Here is an 18,233-nt window from a genome sequence, read left to right on the forward strand (position 1 = left end):
TTTTATTTTGGTGAGCAGACTGAACATCTCACACATTTCCTTCAGGAAGAATAAACGTCGTCAACACTCTGGGTGCATCGTCCACACACACACACACACACAGACACACACACACACACACACACACAGACACCCACCCACACACACACACGAGCCCGTTCTCACTCCCGAGGCGTAACATCCCGACGTTTTGTCACGTCCTGCGGCGTTCCTGAGGAACGCGAAAGGTGACCTTCCACGTTGTTATGGTATGCGGCGGTTTCCAGCCCTGTACTGCAGCCCTAAACTTAACCTTATCACTAAGCCTAACCATAACCTTATGCCTAACCTTAACCATAACCTTATGCCTAACCATAACCTTATGCCTAACCTTAACCATAACCTTATGCCTAACCATAACCTTATTCCTAACCTTAACCATAACCGTATCCCTACGCCTAAACCTAACCTTATCCCTAAACCTAACCATAACCTTATGGCTAAACCTAACCATAACCTTATTCCTAACCTTAACCAGCACTTTAATGAGGTGAAATAGTGTTTTCTAAAGCGATTTTAAGGGAAAAAGCGAAGATGTGTAGATTGAGTCCAAACGGTTCTCATGTGTCCGCAGTTTTCCGATGTCGTGACGTAGGAACGCCTTGGGTGCCCGAAAACGTAATATGTTGACGATTTGTCACCTAGCGTAAAATGTTACGATTTGGGAGTGAGAACGGGTTGCACACACACACACAGACACACACAGACACACACACACAGACACACACAGACACACACACACACACACACACACACACACAGACACACACACACAGACACACACACACACACACACAGACACACACACACAGACACACACACACACACAGACACACACACACACACAGACACACACACACACACACACACACACACACAGACACACACACACAGACACACACACACAGACACACAGACACACACACACACAGACACACACACACACACAGACACACACACACACACACACAGACACACACACACACAGACACACACACACACACACAGACACACACACACAGACACACGCACGCGGGGCTGTGCCTTGCGAGCTGCTGCATCAGCAGCGAGCAGCCAATAGAACACAGCGTCAAGCTGCAGACTGTACATAAAGGATGGCCGTGTCAGCCAGCACTGAGGATGTTATCAGGCTGGTTCTCAGCACTGATTAGCAGCTACGCTGCCTTAGTCAGCATCAGCTGCTAACGTAGCGTGCTGCAGTCAAAGCGTGCTCAGCAGCATGACATCAGAGAAGTGTGTGAGAAGCGAATCCCCACGGCACAGACACATGTGCTACTGTCAGTGCATCAGTGCCACATACATGTGCTCACACATACATGTGTGTGGCAGCAGGAGCTCCCGCTCAGACTCAGACCGTCACCTGGACAGTCCTGCTGATGTCACACTGCAAAATGTGTAACTGTCTCTTCTTGTGTCCACAGCAGCTGCTCTCAAACACACAGCTGAGTGTGCATTACATCACCCACAGCTCAGGGATCAGACTTACCGCCAGCGATCAGGACGTCTTCTTTAGTACGGCGAGGACATACTGAAAAACACAAAGAAACAGAAAACAGTGATTAGCACTGACGACGTGTCTCTGCAGCAGCGTGCTGACGGCGAGGAGCCGTGACCTTCAAACAAACCGTGCTGTCAGCTGAAAAAGTTCAGTGTGAGATGTTCAAATGCAGCGATAAACACGATAACGTGTAACACGACCCAGCTACAGTCTCCACCAGCTGCTAGCACAGTTTCTGTTTAGAGGTTAGAAAGGTGAAAGGTCAGAGAGTGAGCGGCCGCTAATGTTACAACCCTGGTGTTTGTGCCTTCTCCTCAACACTCGCATCACCGCGTCGATCGCTCGCCGGCCTCTCGCTCGCCGGCCTCTCGCTCGCCGGCCTCTCGCTCGCCGGCCTCTCGCTCGCCGGCCTCTCGCTCGCCGGCCTCTCGCTCTCCTCTGTAATAACGGCAGAGCAGCAGCCGTCTCCGTCATTACGCCTGACGCTCTTTAATCGCTGCTGTGATTCGACCTGTCAGTATCTGACCTCAGACTCATTCTCTATAAAGATAAACTCGTTCATCTCAGTCCTTCCTCAGCAGCACGTCAGCAGGGCCATCGCAAGAGAAACAGACCTCTGAGTGACTCACACACAGCGGCTCCAGTATGAGCTCATCCTGCTATCAGATCTCACTGACCCACACACCCCACTCCCACGGTGTCCTTGGAAAACATCTAAGACCTGCGACAGTCATGCGACCTCAGCAGTACTCAGGGAGTCGAGATTTCTCGGAGTAAACATCAGCCACTCAACAAAGAAAATACTTTTTGGTTCAATCGCTGAATCTTATCATAGAAACTCGGATACATTCGTCTCTGTCTGCTGATAAGGGCAGACCAAACATCAGCCTTCAATGAAAACTGGCTGTTTCAAACAGTCAGGGACAAAGATGAGCTCACAGGTCAGAGGTCACGCACCGACGTTAGTGGACTTACTACTCGATGCTCGTTTTCCCCAAAAGAAAAGAGATTATTAAATAATATAAATGTAATGAAATCATGTTAAAATGTTCAGTGTTGTTCACACAGAAGATGATTTCTGTGTCCAGCTGTGAGCGCTGCACAAACTCTCATTAAAACTGCAGCTCTGAGTAACACCTGCTGTCATGTTAGAGGCAGGAACGAGACGAGGCTCCGTCTCTCTGGGATCTACAGACGAGTTCCTCTTCCTTGTTCCTCTTTCAGCCTCTCAGCACCGCTCGCTCGGGAGAGCAAGCCGCACACATGCAGCTCAGCGCTGACGGACGACCTCGGCTAAACAGGAAGGAGGTGGGCAGCGTGCAGAAACCTTTGAACTGCGGCGTGATGTGAGAGACGAGCAGCGACACAAACACACAGAAGACGAGTGCAGACATGACAACGACATTCCTGCCATTCCCCCCGACACAGGCCCCGCCCTGCTGGGCACGGAGCAGCTCCCGGGATTCATTCAGAGCTGAGGAATTTTAAAACCACTGCGTTTGAAAGCTGCTCCCTCCCACCGCGCTGCAACAAGGCCCTGATTGGAGCGGCTGTCAACTCCTCAGCCAATGAAAAAATGTCCAAATTTTTTTGATTTGAACCTTCTTTTCGTAAAGCGTGCTGGACGCTGCTCGTGCTTCTCTTGGTGAGCTGTAACTGGTAATTATGAGCGAGGGGAGGCGTGAGCGGGTTTTCCCAGCTGGCTGCTTGTTTTTGAACGCAGCACAGAGGAGCAGATGGAGGGATTCAGAAATATGACCAAAGCGGTCGGGCTGGTCTTCTTTTCAATCTGAGCTCCGAGTGTGAATAAAAGTGATGAAGCTCTGAGGGAATCCTTCATGTCACCAAAATGCTGCCGCCTGTAATTATTGGAAAATCGCGCTTTTATCCGGAGAGACGATTCATCGCGCTGCAAAACAACCACAGAGAAATGCTTAATTACAGGCTGGATTTGGAGTCAGTCAGGCTCTGTGGGAGCATCAGCCCGCTGTCTGAGCCTGCAGGGCCGACCGGTCAGAGCACTCCCAGTATTCCCGACTGTTAGGTCTATCCACGCCTGCTCTCACGCGGGGAACTCCGGACTTTGTGTGAAAGACGGAGGCAGTGTTTCCTCAGCGTTGCAGTGACTGCACCTCTAAGGGAACAAGGCCACCCTGGGCAGAGATGGACGGGTTTCTGGTCTCCGACACAACGAGGTTTATCGTTTGACGTTTGTCCTCAGTGTTTTCATCCAAAACACCACCGGCCTCCCTCCACAGAGGGGCAGGATGACGGGTGGTGTGTGTGGGTGGTGCCATTCTAACCTGATCTGGAAGCAGAAGTGAACGCTGAGCTGTTCCTCGTGTTCTCGCCACCCTTTTCTCGGTTCCTGTCCTCAGCTCTGTGAGCTGAACTGAACGACTTCAGCCTCCGCGTCGTCCAGTCCTGATCATACATGCTTTGACTCATGGCTAACAGAGCTGCACCCAGGGCTAGCCTCAGCTCCACCCTCAGCTCCACCCTCAGCTCCATCTCCTGACCCTAAATCTGTAAACTGAGACTACAAAACCGGACTTTCCCAAAAAAATGGTTTTACTGCACAGCAAACATTTCCATCTTTGTGTACAGTCTGTGCTAGAAGTTGCACTGTGGGTAATGTAGTCCCCAGACTGTGACTAGAACTGACCCTAACCTGTAAGTTTGCTGCAGTGATGTCACAGATAAGTGATGTTGAATAAATCTGCGTATCAGATGCAGGACGACGGCTCAGCTGTGACGCTCTCAGCATCAGATCGCTGCTGACGTTATCAGGTGAAGCCTCTCCACACCTGAACGGTGCCAGCTCTTGCAGACATGAGCCAGCTTGTTTCTAAGCAGGTGGCTTCGTGTGTGTGCTGATCTGAACACCGTGTTTCTCTTTCCTTATGTCGACTTTGATTTGAATATCACAGCACGAGATCTTCACACATCTGCGTGTTTCTACATTTTTAGTCATATTACATATTTGGGAAGCATTTATTCCTGAAGTCTGTTACTGATGTGTGTGTCTGTGGGTTCATCAGGTGTCAGCAGGTTAAACCATACAGCCTTTCAAAATAAAAGCACACCTCACTGTGTCAGACAGAGGAGCGCTGATGCTCGACCTGTTCTGCTCATTTCCTCGTGTTTGTTCCTGGATTCACAGCTCAGACCAATCTTGTTCTGCAGGTGAGGTGGGGGCGGGGCTTCTGAGCTCACAGTCAGAGCTGTTTTCATGAGATTACCATATTTGGCATATCAGCTCTCCATGACATCATCCAGCGCCTGGAGCAGGAAAAACTGATGTTTCAAGGATCTGTGTTTCACACTCGTACCTTAGTGTAACATTACTGTGAGACTACACACTGAAACACTGTGCAGCGCACAAACAGCAGCATGTTTGTGAGTTTACACACTCGTCTGTCATCGCCAGTCTTTATCTGCTGTCACTGCCTCGCTCCATCTCTCGCTCGCTCTGGGTGTGTGTGTTTAAGATGCCTGTGTGTGATAGCTCTGTTTGTCTGAACGTACGGTTGCTTCCTGTCTTTCTTGTTTTCCACTGACTGACCGCTATAGTCCCACCTACAGCTCTGTGCTCCCTGCCTGGGTCAGTGGCTGTGTCCCCGGAGCCTATAGAGACGCTCCATGGTGCTTAACCAGAACCATGATCCCTCTTTAACCAGGTCAACATGTCCACCAGGGTGTCACACAGCATGGAAGAGAAAACTCATCAGAGCATGCCCAGATCCTGCTACAGACTCCCACTGACCAATCAGTAGGAGTAAATAACCTTTTTGCTGTTTCAGAATGTTACATTTATCCCTGAAGAAATGAAACGCTGTGAAAACTGCTTTTCCTTTCCAGGAAATCACCTCTTTAAATATTTAACACTTCATTTACGTCTCCGTCTCTTTCACCTGAGCGAGCGCAGAGCTAACATAGGTAATCAGCTCCAGGATGACAATCATCCATCCACATCTCCACCGTCACAGGAAGTCAAAACAGAACAAAGGCCTCCTGTCACCACATCGGACAGGTCAGTCAACCCGAGGACCTGCAGGTGCACGCCCCTCTACCTGAGACATCAAGAGGTCCCGAGGCGTCACATGACAGCGGTCTGTTAAGAAGACTTTGTGCTCGCGTCCACAGAGACAAACGGGCTTCCAACGGGTAATTCTGCTGCTTTCGTGTTTGTGAGATTCCTGCAGACACACTTCATACCTGTTCATTCATTCACTTCCTTGGAACTTCACACGCCCCCCCCCCCCCCACACACACATTTTCAAAGGTAACTTCCTGTGTTGCATTGCTTGGTTTGGCTGCAGTGAGTAATATGAGAGTTTACATGCTGGAGGCTGCATCTGTGACTCATTGGACTGTTCTTTGTTTCAGCAGCGCAGCTTCCTGCTGTGTGTCAAAATGTGATGTGATGTGATTGCATCACTCGCTCTGCTCTGGAAGAGCGTGCCGTGACTTCAACTGTAGCACCGTTTAACATATTTGTGTCTGCAGATCTGATCGTTTGTAACAGGGAAGAGTTTCCCCGATGATAGTCTGTTATAAAGTGTTCCTAAAGTTACGACGGTGCTGCAGAACTCTAATGTTCTTTCTAGTCTTTACCTCCATCTTACCGGTGGAGGCGCTGCTCCCAAACTGTCATCTAAGAAACAGTGGCTGCGGCCAGCTTGTGCAAAGGTGACAGTTACTTTTGAAATGGTGCCGAAGGGCGCGGCGGCTCTTTAATATCTGAGTAGGGTACATCTGGGAACATGTTTCAATACGCCGAGGCATGAGAGGAATGAAGAACGTTTCCTGGGAGGTCATGAAGTGGCAGACACAGCGGAGGAAAACACGGAGCGGGGGAGTAACGTTCCTCACACTGTTTGGACATTTGAAGCACTCTGATGGGGAAAAATCAAAATAAGCAGCTCACTCTGAATCTGGAGTCAGTCTGTGGAGACCGACTCAGTGTGATTACCCAGTTTCTCCACGTTACAACACATTAGAGCGCTGTTGTGGCTCAGTGGAAACGTAAAGAAACAACAGCAGTGGGAAGCTCGCTCAGAACATCTCAGTGAGCTATTGTCACCATGAAGGATACAAACACTCTTTCACAGCTTTAAGCTGTCAGCCTCTTTTGGGTCCACGGGTGGTGAATCTCACAGATATTTCTTTCTGTTTCCAGCTCCACACAAAGTGTTTTTCCCAGTTTGTTGAGAAAGAACAGTATCTCAGTCATATCTCGTCAGCCAGTTAAAATCAGGAAACTACCCTCGAGTAAACAGTCTGGTTCCAACGTTACTATCATTTTCAGCCACAGTGAGACCTGTTTTGTTGGTTTGGTTGGTTCAGCATCACACCTCGAAGCAAGCTGACTCTCTGACTCAGCCGCTCCATCGCCTCATCCCATTGGCTGACCGATGTGCCCCCCTGCATGCCCATTTTAGATATCAGGAAGCAGGAGTACTTACGGGACTTTCTGTCGGCAGTAATAATAGACGCCTACGACAACGAGGACCACAGCAATGATGACGGCGATGACGATTCCAGCAATGGCTCCATCTGAGAGACCATCCAGCGTTCCCTCCCCTGTAAAGACAGTCATTGGTAGTTTAGTATGGACATTCTCTGTGACTGTGTGTTTAAGTATGCGTGACTCAGTGTGACTGTGATCTCTAACTCTGATTAATGTACAGGACAGAAGATCCTCATTCCAACATAACAGTAAACAGGCGGCGCACCGCTACACCTCCCCCGCTGCTAGCTGGCAAAACTGAAAGTAAGACTAGAGAAGAAGAAAACAGGACGAGTGTTTAAAAACGGTCTGATAATGTTTGGTTCGTTCAGGGTGACGTCACCTCGTTCGTTACATTTCCGTGTCCGTGTCAAACAATGAAGCTGATTCAGTTCTTTTTCATAGTAATTTATATGCTAAGAAAATATGCAACTAGGAATATTTTTTTAATCTGCTGTACACCGCTTTGACATAGAGTATATATAAAAAGGACCCTTATTGTGAAAGGCAAAGAGAGGAAGAAGCTTTTTCTGCACAAAAATCGTCGACCAGTCGAAGCCGGACTGTGTCATCCTCGGCTGAAGCTAGCATTAGCTTAAAATCGCCTAACATTAGCTTATTGTGCATCTGTAGTTCCCAACTTTGCCTACAAGCTTTACTCAAGATGCAGTTTTGTGTTCTTAAAACCTGAAAATGTGAGTCACACATTACGTAGCTTAATGATCACGTCTTTTAGAAAATGAAGGAAAAACCTGTTTATTATATTTGTAATGTTAGCATGTAAAATGAGGATTTCAGTGTAGCAGAGGTTTCTCTACCATGAACAGAATTATTACTATGGAATAAAGTCTCCAAATAAAAGTCTGTATTAAAGCACCAGAGAACACAAGAAAAACTTATTAGACAGCAAATATCTGCCAGCTTAAAAAGCAGCTGTCACCGGCAGGTTGTATGTTTGAGCATATTAAGCTTGAACAGGTAAACCCTGAACTGTGTCTGCACGTTTTGAAATATGCCAATCTAATAACAATAATTAGTGATGATTAAAATACAGCTGGCCTTATGTAGAAGAATTTGGTCGGTACTTTTAGAGGTCTGTAATGACCTGAACACTTGCAATACTTTGCCAGCATTAAAACTTAAACTTGGGTTCATGCCATATGCAAACGACATGAACTGGTTGGGTTTCTTTGAAGCTCTGAGATGATGTCAGACAAACAGACGTGGACGTCACGTGCCGGCAGTAAACTCTGACCTGGTGCTTCCTCATTGGTTAAAAAAACAAATATACAAACATAAACGTTCACGCCCGTAAGAATTTAAGAGGAGCACAAAACTTCAGCGGTGTCCCTGCAGGCTGTGCAGCGCTGAGGCAGTAAAGTCTGTATTTTCATTTAATGATCAGTCTGAGCTGCATGACGGAGCTCACCTCGGACAGACAGGTTGTGGCTGGTGGAGGTGGTCTTGCCAGTGATGATGTTGCGTGCCTCACATGTGTACGTTCCAGTGTCTTTGTATGTTGCACTTGCAATAATGAACACCGCCGCTGTGGTTGTAGTTGCGGTGCCGTTTAACTTCCAGGTGTAGTTGGCAGGAGGAACAGATGCAGCGGAGCAGGTGAGCTCCTCTCGCTGATTGACTTCCACGGCTTTTCTAGCCGTTATAGTCGGTTGTTCAGGACCATCTGGACACAACATGACAACACCAGCCGGTTTATCGTTTGGATTTAGGTGAAAAATGTGTCCTGTTTTATTTTCTGTACAGAAAACAACAAACATCCCCACTTCCTGTTCGCAGTGTTCACATGGATGTGATCGCTGGATCACAATTAAATATAAAGCTGATCTAAAACCAATCGTGCTGACCAAAGTGCTGCAAGACAGGAAAAAATGTCAAAATAAGAGCCTGGATATGAAAGAAGTAAAACCCAAGAGAAGTTATTTTTCTCCATGATTCATAATCACGAACTTGTCTTTACAGCGAAGTGAATTATTAGCACGTCTGTCGTTACTCTGACTCTTTACTGATGACCATCGTTAACAGCTGACAGAGCGTAACCATCCATCCATGAAATATTACGCACTGGTAGTGAAAAAGGAAGCTGTTGTGTGAACTCTGATGTTTCTACTTAAAACCAGGATGTGTGACCTCAGTAGCTGTGTGGTGTAACAGGATCAGAAAGGAGGCGACACAAAAAAAGAGAACCTGAGGTTAAAAACGATCCAAATGAACTTCAGTTAAGAGCAAACCTCACTGATTCAGGAACATTTTTCAGTCTGTTTATGTAAAAAGCCTTTTTCGGGTGTAATTAAAGGTGGTACTACCACCTGATTAGAAACATATGGAGTGAATTATGCTCTCGATACACAGAAACTGGAAGGTTACTGACAGACTCTTAAATTAAGTACCGGATAGTGAAAGAACACAGTCCAAGGTATTGAAACATGATATTCTTTGGAAATAATAACAGTGAATTTAAAAATGGCACGTCTTTGTTGCTGGAGCTGAACTTTCTGTCTGATATTTATACCTGCTGTGGATGGGACACCGAGTGAGGCGTGTGCAGGACCTCTACTGTCTGACTAACACTTTTATGGAAGTTTATTGGACTTTAATGAAGATGATTAAAGCCAATAAAAACAAAGCCTTGCCAAACACAGGCACATGAATGCATACAGCCCCACACACATGTTCGAGTATCTCAGCAAAGCAAACACTTACAGACGACCTGCATGTTGTAGTGGGCTTCTTTGCTGCTGACGGCGTTGCTGACCCGACAGGTGAACCTTCCATTGTCGTCCTTCTGCAGCGGGCTGATCTGCACTGAAGTTTTGTCAGCAGCAAAAACCACACGAGGGCTGGAAGGCCCTAGAGGTTTACCGTCTTTCAGCCAGTCTATGTCCCCCACGGTGCCCCCCGTCGCCTGGCAGCTGAGGTTTGCCGTGCTGTTGTCGGCGATGAGGACACCAGTCGGACCGATGATTTTAACACTCGAGATTCCCTCTAGGAAAATTAAAGGGAGACACAAGGATGTTAAGGCTCTTCCTGTGTTTATTATTCTGATTTTATTGTGATCATTCTATTTTCTGGCACATATTACATCAATTATTAAAGATACATAAAGAAGTGATCCAAACTGCAGTAAGGAGGAGAGACTGTAAATACAGTCAGGATAGACCAGGTGTGAACATGTCTGAGAAAATGACCCCACTCTGCGCCTGATTTACAACCTCGGCAGAGCAAATTCCTGAGATGCTTCTGTCTTAGAAGCTAGTTTGAAGTCTTACCGGTAACAACATGATGTTCATTTTCTAACTTACAGTCTCCTTCAGCAGAAACAGACAACAGAGTCATGAGTCAGGGCGTGGCAGGCCTTTGACTGACATGCTGCAACAGCGTGAGCATGCCGTTGCCTGATTTCAAAAACAAAAGACGCTGATGGCCGAATGCCAAAACCTCACGAACCAGTGAGCGACAAGCTGGATCCAACACGTCCCACAATGCAACTGCACAGGGTTTCTGATTAGAGCCACGTCGCCTGCTAAACAAACACGTTCTCACTCCACACCTCCGGGTAGGTTGTCTGTGACTGGGTGGTACACGACGGCTACGGCAGCCAATTAAAGTCTGTTTTGTGAGCATCGTGACCTCTGTGGAGGTTGGAGGCATCGAAAAACTAAGAAACCTGATGTTTGAATCCTTAACTCAGACATTTAAAGCTATTAAGAATTAGCATAATTATAGGAATTATAAAACTTTACACTCTGTGTACTCAAACTGACATGGATCCCAAAGTAAGGGAAGAAGAAACATCCAACTGAGGCCGAAGAACGGGGCTAACCTTCATTCTCTCTCTCTTGTAGTTCAGGCTCTCTTTACCACTGATAACAGCACCAAGAGGCTCCGCCTCTTTTCCATCTGCCTGCCATCAACCCTCTCGGGTGTTTGTGTTATGTTAGTTTGATCGTCCTGCTTCTCAGTAATCTTGAGTCCATTTATGATAATTTGGGGGCTTGTCTATGATTTGAAGACCTATAATCAATAATGTCCATTTTTAATTAACTAAAGCATTTCTGATTAAAATCATTAGATTCATAATTAAATAACACAAGCGTGACCTAGTAGCTACTATAACGTTTGTGATTTTTATGCTTTAGGCTACAGTTTATCGTTTCAGCCCGCGAGAAGCCAAAAAATGACATGTTGTTTCCTCTGTTCAGGCGAACTCCCCTCCGTCATCAAAGACAAAGAGAAACTCCTCAGGGCACAAACATGAAGCCGGCCTCCAACCCAGCAGGTTTCTCACAGGTCTGCCACCCCCACCCCCACAGCACAGAGCCAGCTTGAAAACAACATCTTTGAAAAACATGAAGAAAAAGAGTCCTGGGCTGTAAATGACAGACGACTCACATTCTCTGTTAGCACAACGTTTCAACACCTCGCAGGTGAAAACTGTGACGAGGGTCACGAGCACTTATGATGACTCATGGACATCATTTAAAAGCCTCACACAGAGAAAAGAGCAGGAGTCCTTCAGTCTGCCTGACCGGCTTTTATGTTCCTGAATACTCAATAAACTCTATGTGTTACATATAAATGCCAACCTGACAGTGACTATATATATATATATATATATGAAATCACAGCAGGCCGCCTGGATTTGACATCTTTCTTACCTAAATTAATAAGATTGTGCAGATAATCACAGCCAGACTTTCTCCTGGACCTGTAGTAACTGTACAATGACGCAGCTCAGCCATGTTACTCACCCATAATGGCAAAGGAAACAGCCGGGGAAGCGACGTTGCGTTTGCTCTTGGGATTTTCAGCCCGACAGGTGTAATCAGCCGCCTTCGTGTACCCTTGGGCTTTGATCATATCCAGAGTGAGGACGGAGCTGGAAGTCCCAATCATTGTCCCGTTATAGTACCATGTGAAGGAGGCGGACGGCAGGGAGCTGGCCGAGCAGCTCAGGTTGAACGTGGAACCTGCCTGGACGAACTTGGGTGGATTTGCAGGCGTGATGGTGACATCATCAGGTCCGTCTGTGGAGCACATGGAGAGGGGGAGCGCAACATGACTGTAAACAGTTTGTACTTCATCATTAAACCGACTGACAAACTGTCACCAGCAGCTCTAATCGCCAAGATGACAGCAGCGGAAACGTGATGGGTGGAGTCAGTGACTACATCCTTTCATATGACATTAATACATAATGACTGCAATAATTCCCTTTTACTTACTTACTTATTGTTTGATAATTAGTGTTCAGAGATTATGAATGAAGTTATGTTTTCCCCACCAGTAAAACTCTGTGTGAAACACACCTCATCTTCATCACTTTGTAGACCTGCAGGAATAACAAGCTAACAAATCAAGCACAATCATCCAGGCCGGAGAGACAAACTACTGCTTTAGAACAAACTCTAGTCATATGGTTGATTGTTCTCCTTTAAAACACCACAATGAACACAGTTCAGCATATATTTGCTCGTGGAGACTCCAGCTCTACAAGAACAGCTTTTCCAGGCTTGTAGAGAAACAGATTTCGCCCCCGTGGCTAACTGGGAGTTCCTTCCAGACCCGATGAAGCCGTCAGCTTCATATTAATTAATAACAGAGTTCAGCAGCGGTCGCTGTGTCTCAGGTTAGTCATGCAGGAGTGGAAGTGTGTACACAGTGTGGTTAGTACAGACTGAGAGGGTGCGCCATGCAAACACACAAACACACACATGCCTGCGTGTGTGAGTAGCAATGGTCACGTCTCACCCAGCAGCGACACCTCTGTGCTTACTGAAGACTTTAAATGCCGGGTGTGAAGGACCGACCGGGCCTGACTCATGTTTGACCTTTGTTGTGCGGCAGGTGTGGAGCTCATTCGCTCATTCAGGTGCAACGCTTCAAACAATGTAAGAGTAAAGAACAGGCTAACTGTCCAACTGCCACAGCTAACAGGAAATACCTGTACAGGAATGCTAAATATGCAGGTGTCAGGAAACATGCCAGCATTAAGAGTATGCATCAGAGAGCCCTGAAACAGCAGGTCCCCCTCACAGCTGATCACACTCTTTAGGAAACACAAATGTGAGGGCAGCGAGCGTTTGCATGTGTAGCTGAGATAAACAGCACTGCATATATTTGATTTGTTATTATTTAAATGGAATTTGTGTAATACTAAGGTTCCACATGTCACTGTTGCAGTGGGGCACTAATCAGTGGGACACCGCTAGTAAACATGTTGCATGTGTGGGGGTTCCCAGCTACAGTTGCATGGACTCCACAGTGGTAAGGCACCTTCTCTGTAGCTCCTCCCCCTGTACTAAATGATAAGTTTAAATGTGGTGTTTTATTATTAGTATGAGTTCTGAGGGCTGAAGGTTCCCAAAGCGCTTTTGATTACTTTGAAAGAGGAAAATAGTAAAGGAACCTGCTTTTTATCCATTATACGCTCCTTTATGTGTTTTCACTCGTGCTAAAGGGATGAACTGCTGCTGTGTGAGTCCACTGATGTTGCTGCTGCTGCATTTTATCTTTTATAATGTAAAGCCAGTTTTGCAACCAATCCCTGTTTGTAATCACAACGCAGTCTGCCATTAGATATCTGCTTCACATGGAGGGCGGTGATGAGCGCGCAGTCGTTAAAAGACGACGGCTCATCTTTCAGAAAACTGCAGTCGGGACTTTTGTGGCAATCTGCCGAACTAGAATTTGTGTTAATCTGTGTTTTGATCCGAGGTCGGTGATAGACGGGAGGTCACGAGATGAGCGGGAAAATAAGCCCACGGCTTTCATGTCACGACACGTCAGCAGGCGAGGACGTCTTTCCAAGAAAACTGCAGTTTTCGTGACTGGAACAGCAGGTGTGTATTACAGTTCCACTTTCCCCCTCTGGGGCCAAAAACACCTCCTTACACATCCGACGCTCGCTGACTTCCACGGCTAGCTTTCAGCTTTCTAAGAGCTGAGCACAGACCTGACGGGGCTGAGCAGCTGAAACCGTCTGCTGCGAGGATGCAACCTTTGCCCTCAGCCGTGCTTCCACATCTGCAGAAACTCGGCGGATTCTCTGCTACACTTCCTGTTGTGTTTGCTGCATGTCTGCTCAGCAACACCCAGACTAAAAGCCTCTGGTATTGTGCTCTGAGCAGTGTCGTGCAGTCCGGCTGCAGTACTTACAGTAGACGGTGAGGTTGAAAGGGGTGGTGGTAGATTTCGTTGTCAGCGAGTTAGATGCTGAGCAGTAGATCGGACCCACCAGGTCCGTCCTCAGAACATTTTTGATGGTCAGCACGCTGGACAAGTTCGTCTGCGATACAAACAGAAGACAAACGAGGATGACTCAGGTAGAAGTGAAACACCGACCCAAAGTTTCACATCAAACAACGCAGAAACAATCAGGTATGAACTGACCTTCATCTCTGTGATGCGTGTGCCGTCGACCACGATGGGCGCGCTGCCGTTGATCCATTTGAAGCTGAGCAAGGAGCCTTTAGCGCTGCAGGTAAGAATCACAGTGCTGTTGTATTCAATGGCATCAGGAACGTTGGAGTTGATGATCACGTCGGAGACGGGCTCTGCAGGGAGGAACCAACACAGCAGCAGAGCATGAGCACAAACGTTCTTTCTGATTTTTATAATGATTTTTCTCCTCACCAAAACTTTCAAGAATTACTTTTTATTTTACAATTTGTCCTACCATCACAGTTTCTCTGAATACTCGACACCCTTTTGTCTGGTAGATATGAACTAAACACACCCAGTTGCATCGTTTCCCCTTTGAACGAGGGCCTAATGGACAGTTAGCTTGACTGTGCAGAAGCAGATTAAGCACTGCTGGGTTGTTGGTTTAAGGCCAACGTTTGCATCACCTCCTCGTTTGTAGATGATGACTAACAAAGTAAGCATCGCCATAAAACCTGAGCAGAGTTAAAGCAGCCTCTGTGTGCGAGTTAGAGCAGGTTGGGGATCTCAGCGAAGTCTACTAGCACTGCCTGCTTCCTTTGGCTCTCAGAGAGGGGAGGCCGACTCAGAGGACAAAAATAAAACAGTACTTCTGTTCTAATTGGTTGTGAAGGACACAGGTTTGACTGGGTCGAGCCTGCTCAGGCCTTCCACTAGTTTGGGACTCTGTCAGGGTGTGTTAAGGCGAATATTTCCACAGATTAAAATTAATCAGCACCTTTATTTTTGAAATCCTACTACAAATGAGCAGCCAGCGGCGCAGGCTGTTCTCTCTTCATACAACTGTGCTCTGAAATCGTGATGGATGAAGACGAAAGAGAAACAGAAGCAACCGGCTCGACTCGTTTGCAGTAATCCCAGAGCTACTGTTCACTGGTGATTAGGCAACAGTGGGTGTGTGGGAGCGACACAAAGGAATGGAAACCAGTCGGCCTTCAGGAGCTTCACACCATCGCTACTTTGAGATTATTGTTCTACGATAGCTTGGCTGATAACAGATAAGCTGACTGATCCACGGGAACATTAAAGATCCACTCTGGTGCAAAGAGAGTCAGTGGGTGTGTGCCCACTGGAGCCTCGCAGGTCCTGAGTGGAACCGTCTCAATCATAAACAGGCTGCGTGCTGTGTGCTGATCGCACCTCGATGAGTAACGACAGAAGGTGACATGAGCCCGACTGGAGGAAGTTATATTCTCAAAAATACTGTGACTGTGTTTGTTCAGTTCATCTTTCCATTATTTAAAAAATGTTCAACATATTCCAGATTCAGTTTGTTGATTGGATAAAACAGGATATTTGAATTTGTGTAATTATTCCAGAAACTGCTTTACTGATTTTATCAATCCACAAACCCAGCACACGATACAGGTAATAACTACAGTATTAATGGTCTGGCTGACATCACCAGAGGTGCAGGAGACAGAGAGACGTGAGGGGACAGCTAATGCTAAGGAAGCTGTTTGTGTTTCTCTGACTTCACTGGTGATTCTACACATGCAGGTTTTATGTCCCAGTAACAGCAATCGAGTTAGTCTTCTCTAACATGACCTTCAAAATAAGAGCCTGTAGGCATGCTGGCAGGCTGAGTGGCAGGATGTTCCTGTTGGAGGTTTGTCACATTTACAGCCAGCTCACATCACCCAATGACGCTGCTAATCCTACTTTGCAATCTAGAACATCAAGCATCCACCACACATCCATATTCACACTGTCTGTGCACCATACGCTCTGCTCCTCCTTATTATCACAGACACAAACGCATCATCCAGCAGCTGCAGAGCAACACGAGCAGCGCTGCTGTGGTGACTGTTAGCCTTACTCTCCTCCTCATGCTGGTTTGGGTCTCCAGCAGCTGCTGAAGGACACACGGTTTTTGAATGTGAGGTCAGAACATCAGAGCTGACACACACACACACACACACACACACACACACACACACACACACACACACACACACACACACACACACACACACAGGTGTTTTCATATCTCTGTGGGGACATCTACCTGACAATGCTTTCCCTAGCCCCTTACACTAATCCTAAGCCTAAACCATAACCTAACTGTAACCCTGACACTCACTCAAACCACACTTTGGCCCCACAAAGCTGTGTACACACGGCCACACTGACTGGAGGGTGCAGTGTCACGAGCCACGCCCTCACACACTGCTGGTTATTTGAAATGAACAGAGTTGTGGAGGAGCTCTAGTGTCGCGTTCACCTGTGACAAAGCAAACTTTTCCTCCTCCAACAGGTGGTCCTCAAAGGTCTGGATAAGCTGTTCGGTTGCTAAGTAACGCACAGCTCTCTCTCTAAGACTGCAGGGATAAGCAGGCGTGGCTCACAGCTAAATCCCAACCAAACTCCATTTTAAAAAGTGGGCATTTTACGGGCAGCTGTCCCGTGGGTACGTTATAAGCCCCAAACTAAATGAAGACACTTTAATAATCGCCCTGTGATCAGCTCGGCACTGCTGCAGACTCACACGAAGCTTCCATTTGTCTGAAGCCACACCTCTGCAGGTAACAGATCAGGTATGGCACACATTACTACTCACCGACCACCTGAAGTTTAGTCTCTCCGGCTAGAGTATCAGATGTTATCACAGTGACGCTATAATCCCCGCTGTCCCCAGGCTTCAGGGCGGACAGGGTCAAGGAGCCGTCGGTGGGGTTAAGCGAAACTCTCCCCGTGTAAGCTGCATTCACTTTCACAGATCCACCTGTAAATGTAGCCACATTATTTGCGCCATTGAAATTCCAGATTATGACGCTGGGGTTCTGGTTCGTAATCGTAGTTTTCAGGGTGACATTTCCCCCCAAAAGTGCAGCCACGGGACCTTCGGCCAGAATGCCCTGCCCCACACAGCATCCTGCAAGGAACAGTCCACAGAGGCACATTAGACAATAATAATAACAATAATAATAATAATAATAATAATAATAATAATAATAATAATAATAATAATAATAATAATAACAATAATAACAATAATAATAATAATAATAATAATAACGAGAGCATGTGCACACAGTAAAACTAGGAAAAGCTCATGAAGCAGCTGAGCGCACGGAGCGCTCGGAGCTTCATCCTCTCACCGAGCAGCGGCAGCAGGAGCAGGAGCGACTTCAGGGAGAGCGGATCCATCCGGACGGTTCAAGTGTTCCCAGCGGAGAGAGACACGGAGGAGACACGGCAGTACCTGCTGCTGTTAGAGGGATACACCCAAAGGTGAACGCGCACACACACACTCCCTCTTTATATGCAGCCCGCCCCCGTCACTCTTCCTGTTTCTTAAAGAGTTTAGATCTAAACCCTCCCACCTCCGTGCTCAGGTGCCCCCCCTCACCTTACCTCTGAGACCCCTCTCTGAGTCTTCTGTTCGTCCCACGACCCCCTGTGCTCACGGTGTGTCTTTACTTTGAGGGTTCTTGTGTTTGTTTCTGGTGTTTTTGGCCACTGAGTGATTCCCAATGAAGTGGATATAACTCATGACTTTACTGTTAGAGGCATTTTCTGGAAATCAAACAGTATCTGTGGATGTTGCGAAATGAACGTTGGATGAATGCATCACGTGTAATGCATCAAAGGCATGTCAGACACTTTGAGTCAGCCCATTTCTAACAAATAACTCATAATTCTGATTGAACAGACGCACAAAGACACGAGAGCTTTTTACAAAGTGGACCTGCAGTTCAG

General features: G+C 46.9%; 1 protein-coding gene across 1 annotated transcript; it reads right to left on the reverse strand.

Annotated features, from left to right (window-relative positions):
* Positions 1-6,329: 6,329 nt before the first annotated feature.
* On the reverse strand, positions 6,330-17,681 carry LOC134622933 (carcinoembryonic antigen-related cell adhesion molecule 5-like). Its single transcript, XM_063468217.1, has 9 exons — positions 17,633-17,681; positions 17,092-17,406; positions 14,481-14,644; positions 14,247-14,376; positions 11,840-12,115; positions 9,792-10,073; positions 8,500-8,754; positions 7,027-7,144; positions 6,330-6,456 (listed from the first exon to the last, which is right to left on the reverse strand). Exons 1-9 carry the CDS (start codon positions 17,679-17,681, stop codon positions 6,330-6,332), a joined length of 1,716 nt encoding a protein of 571 aa, XP_063324287.1.
* Between the last annotated feature and the right edge of the window lie 552 nt (positions 17,682-18,233).

Source organism: Pelmatolapia mariae, linkage group LG3_W (genome assembly GCF_036321145.2).
Source record: "Pelmatolapia mariae isolate MD_Pm_ZW linkage group LG3_W, Pm_UMD_F_2, whole genome shotgun sequence".
Taxonomy (NCBI): domain Eukaryota; kingdom Metazoa; phylum Chordata; class Actinopteri; order Cichliformes; family Cichlidae; genus Pelmatolapia; species Pelmatolapia mariae.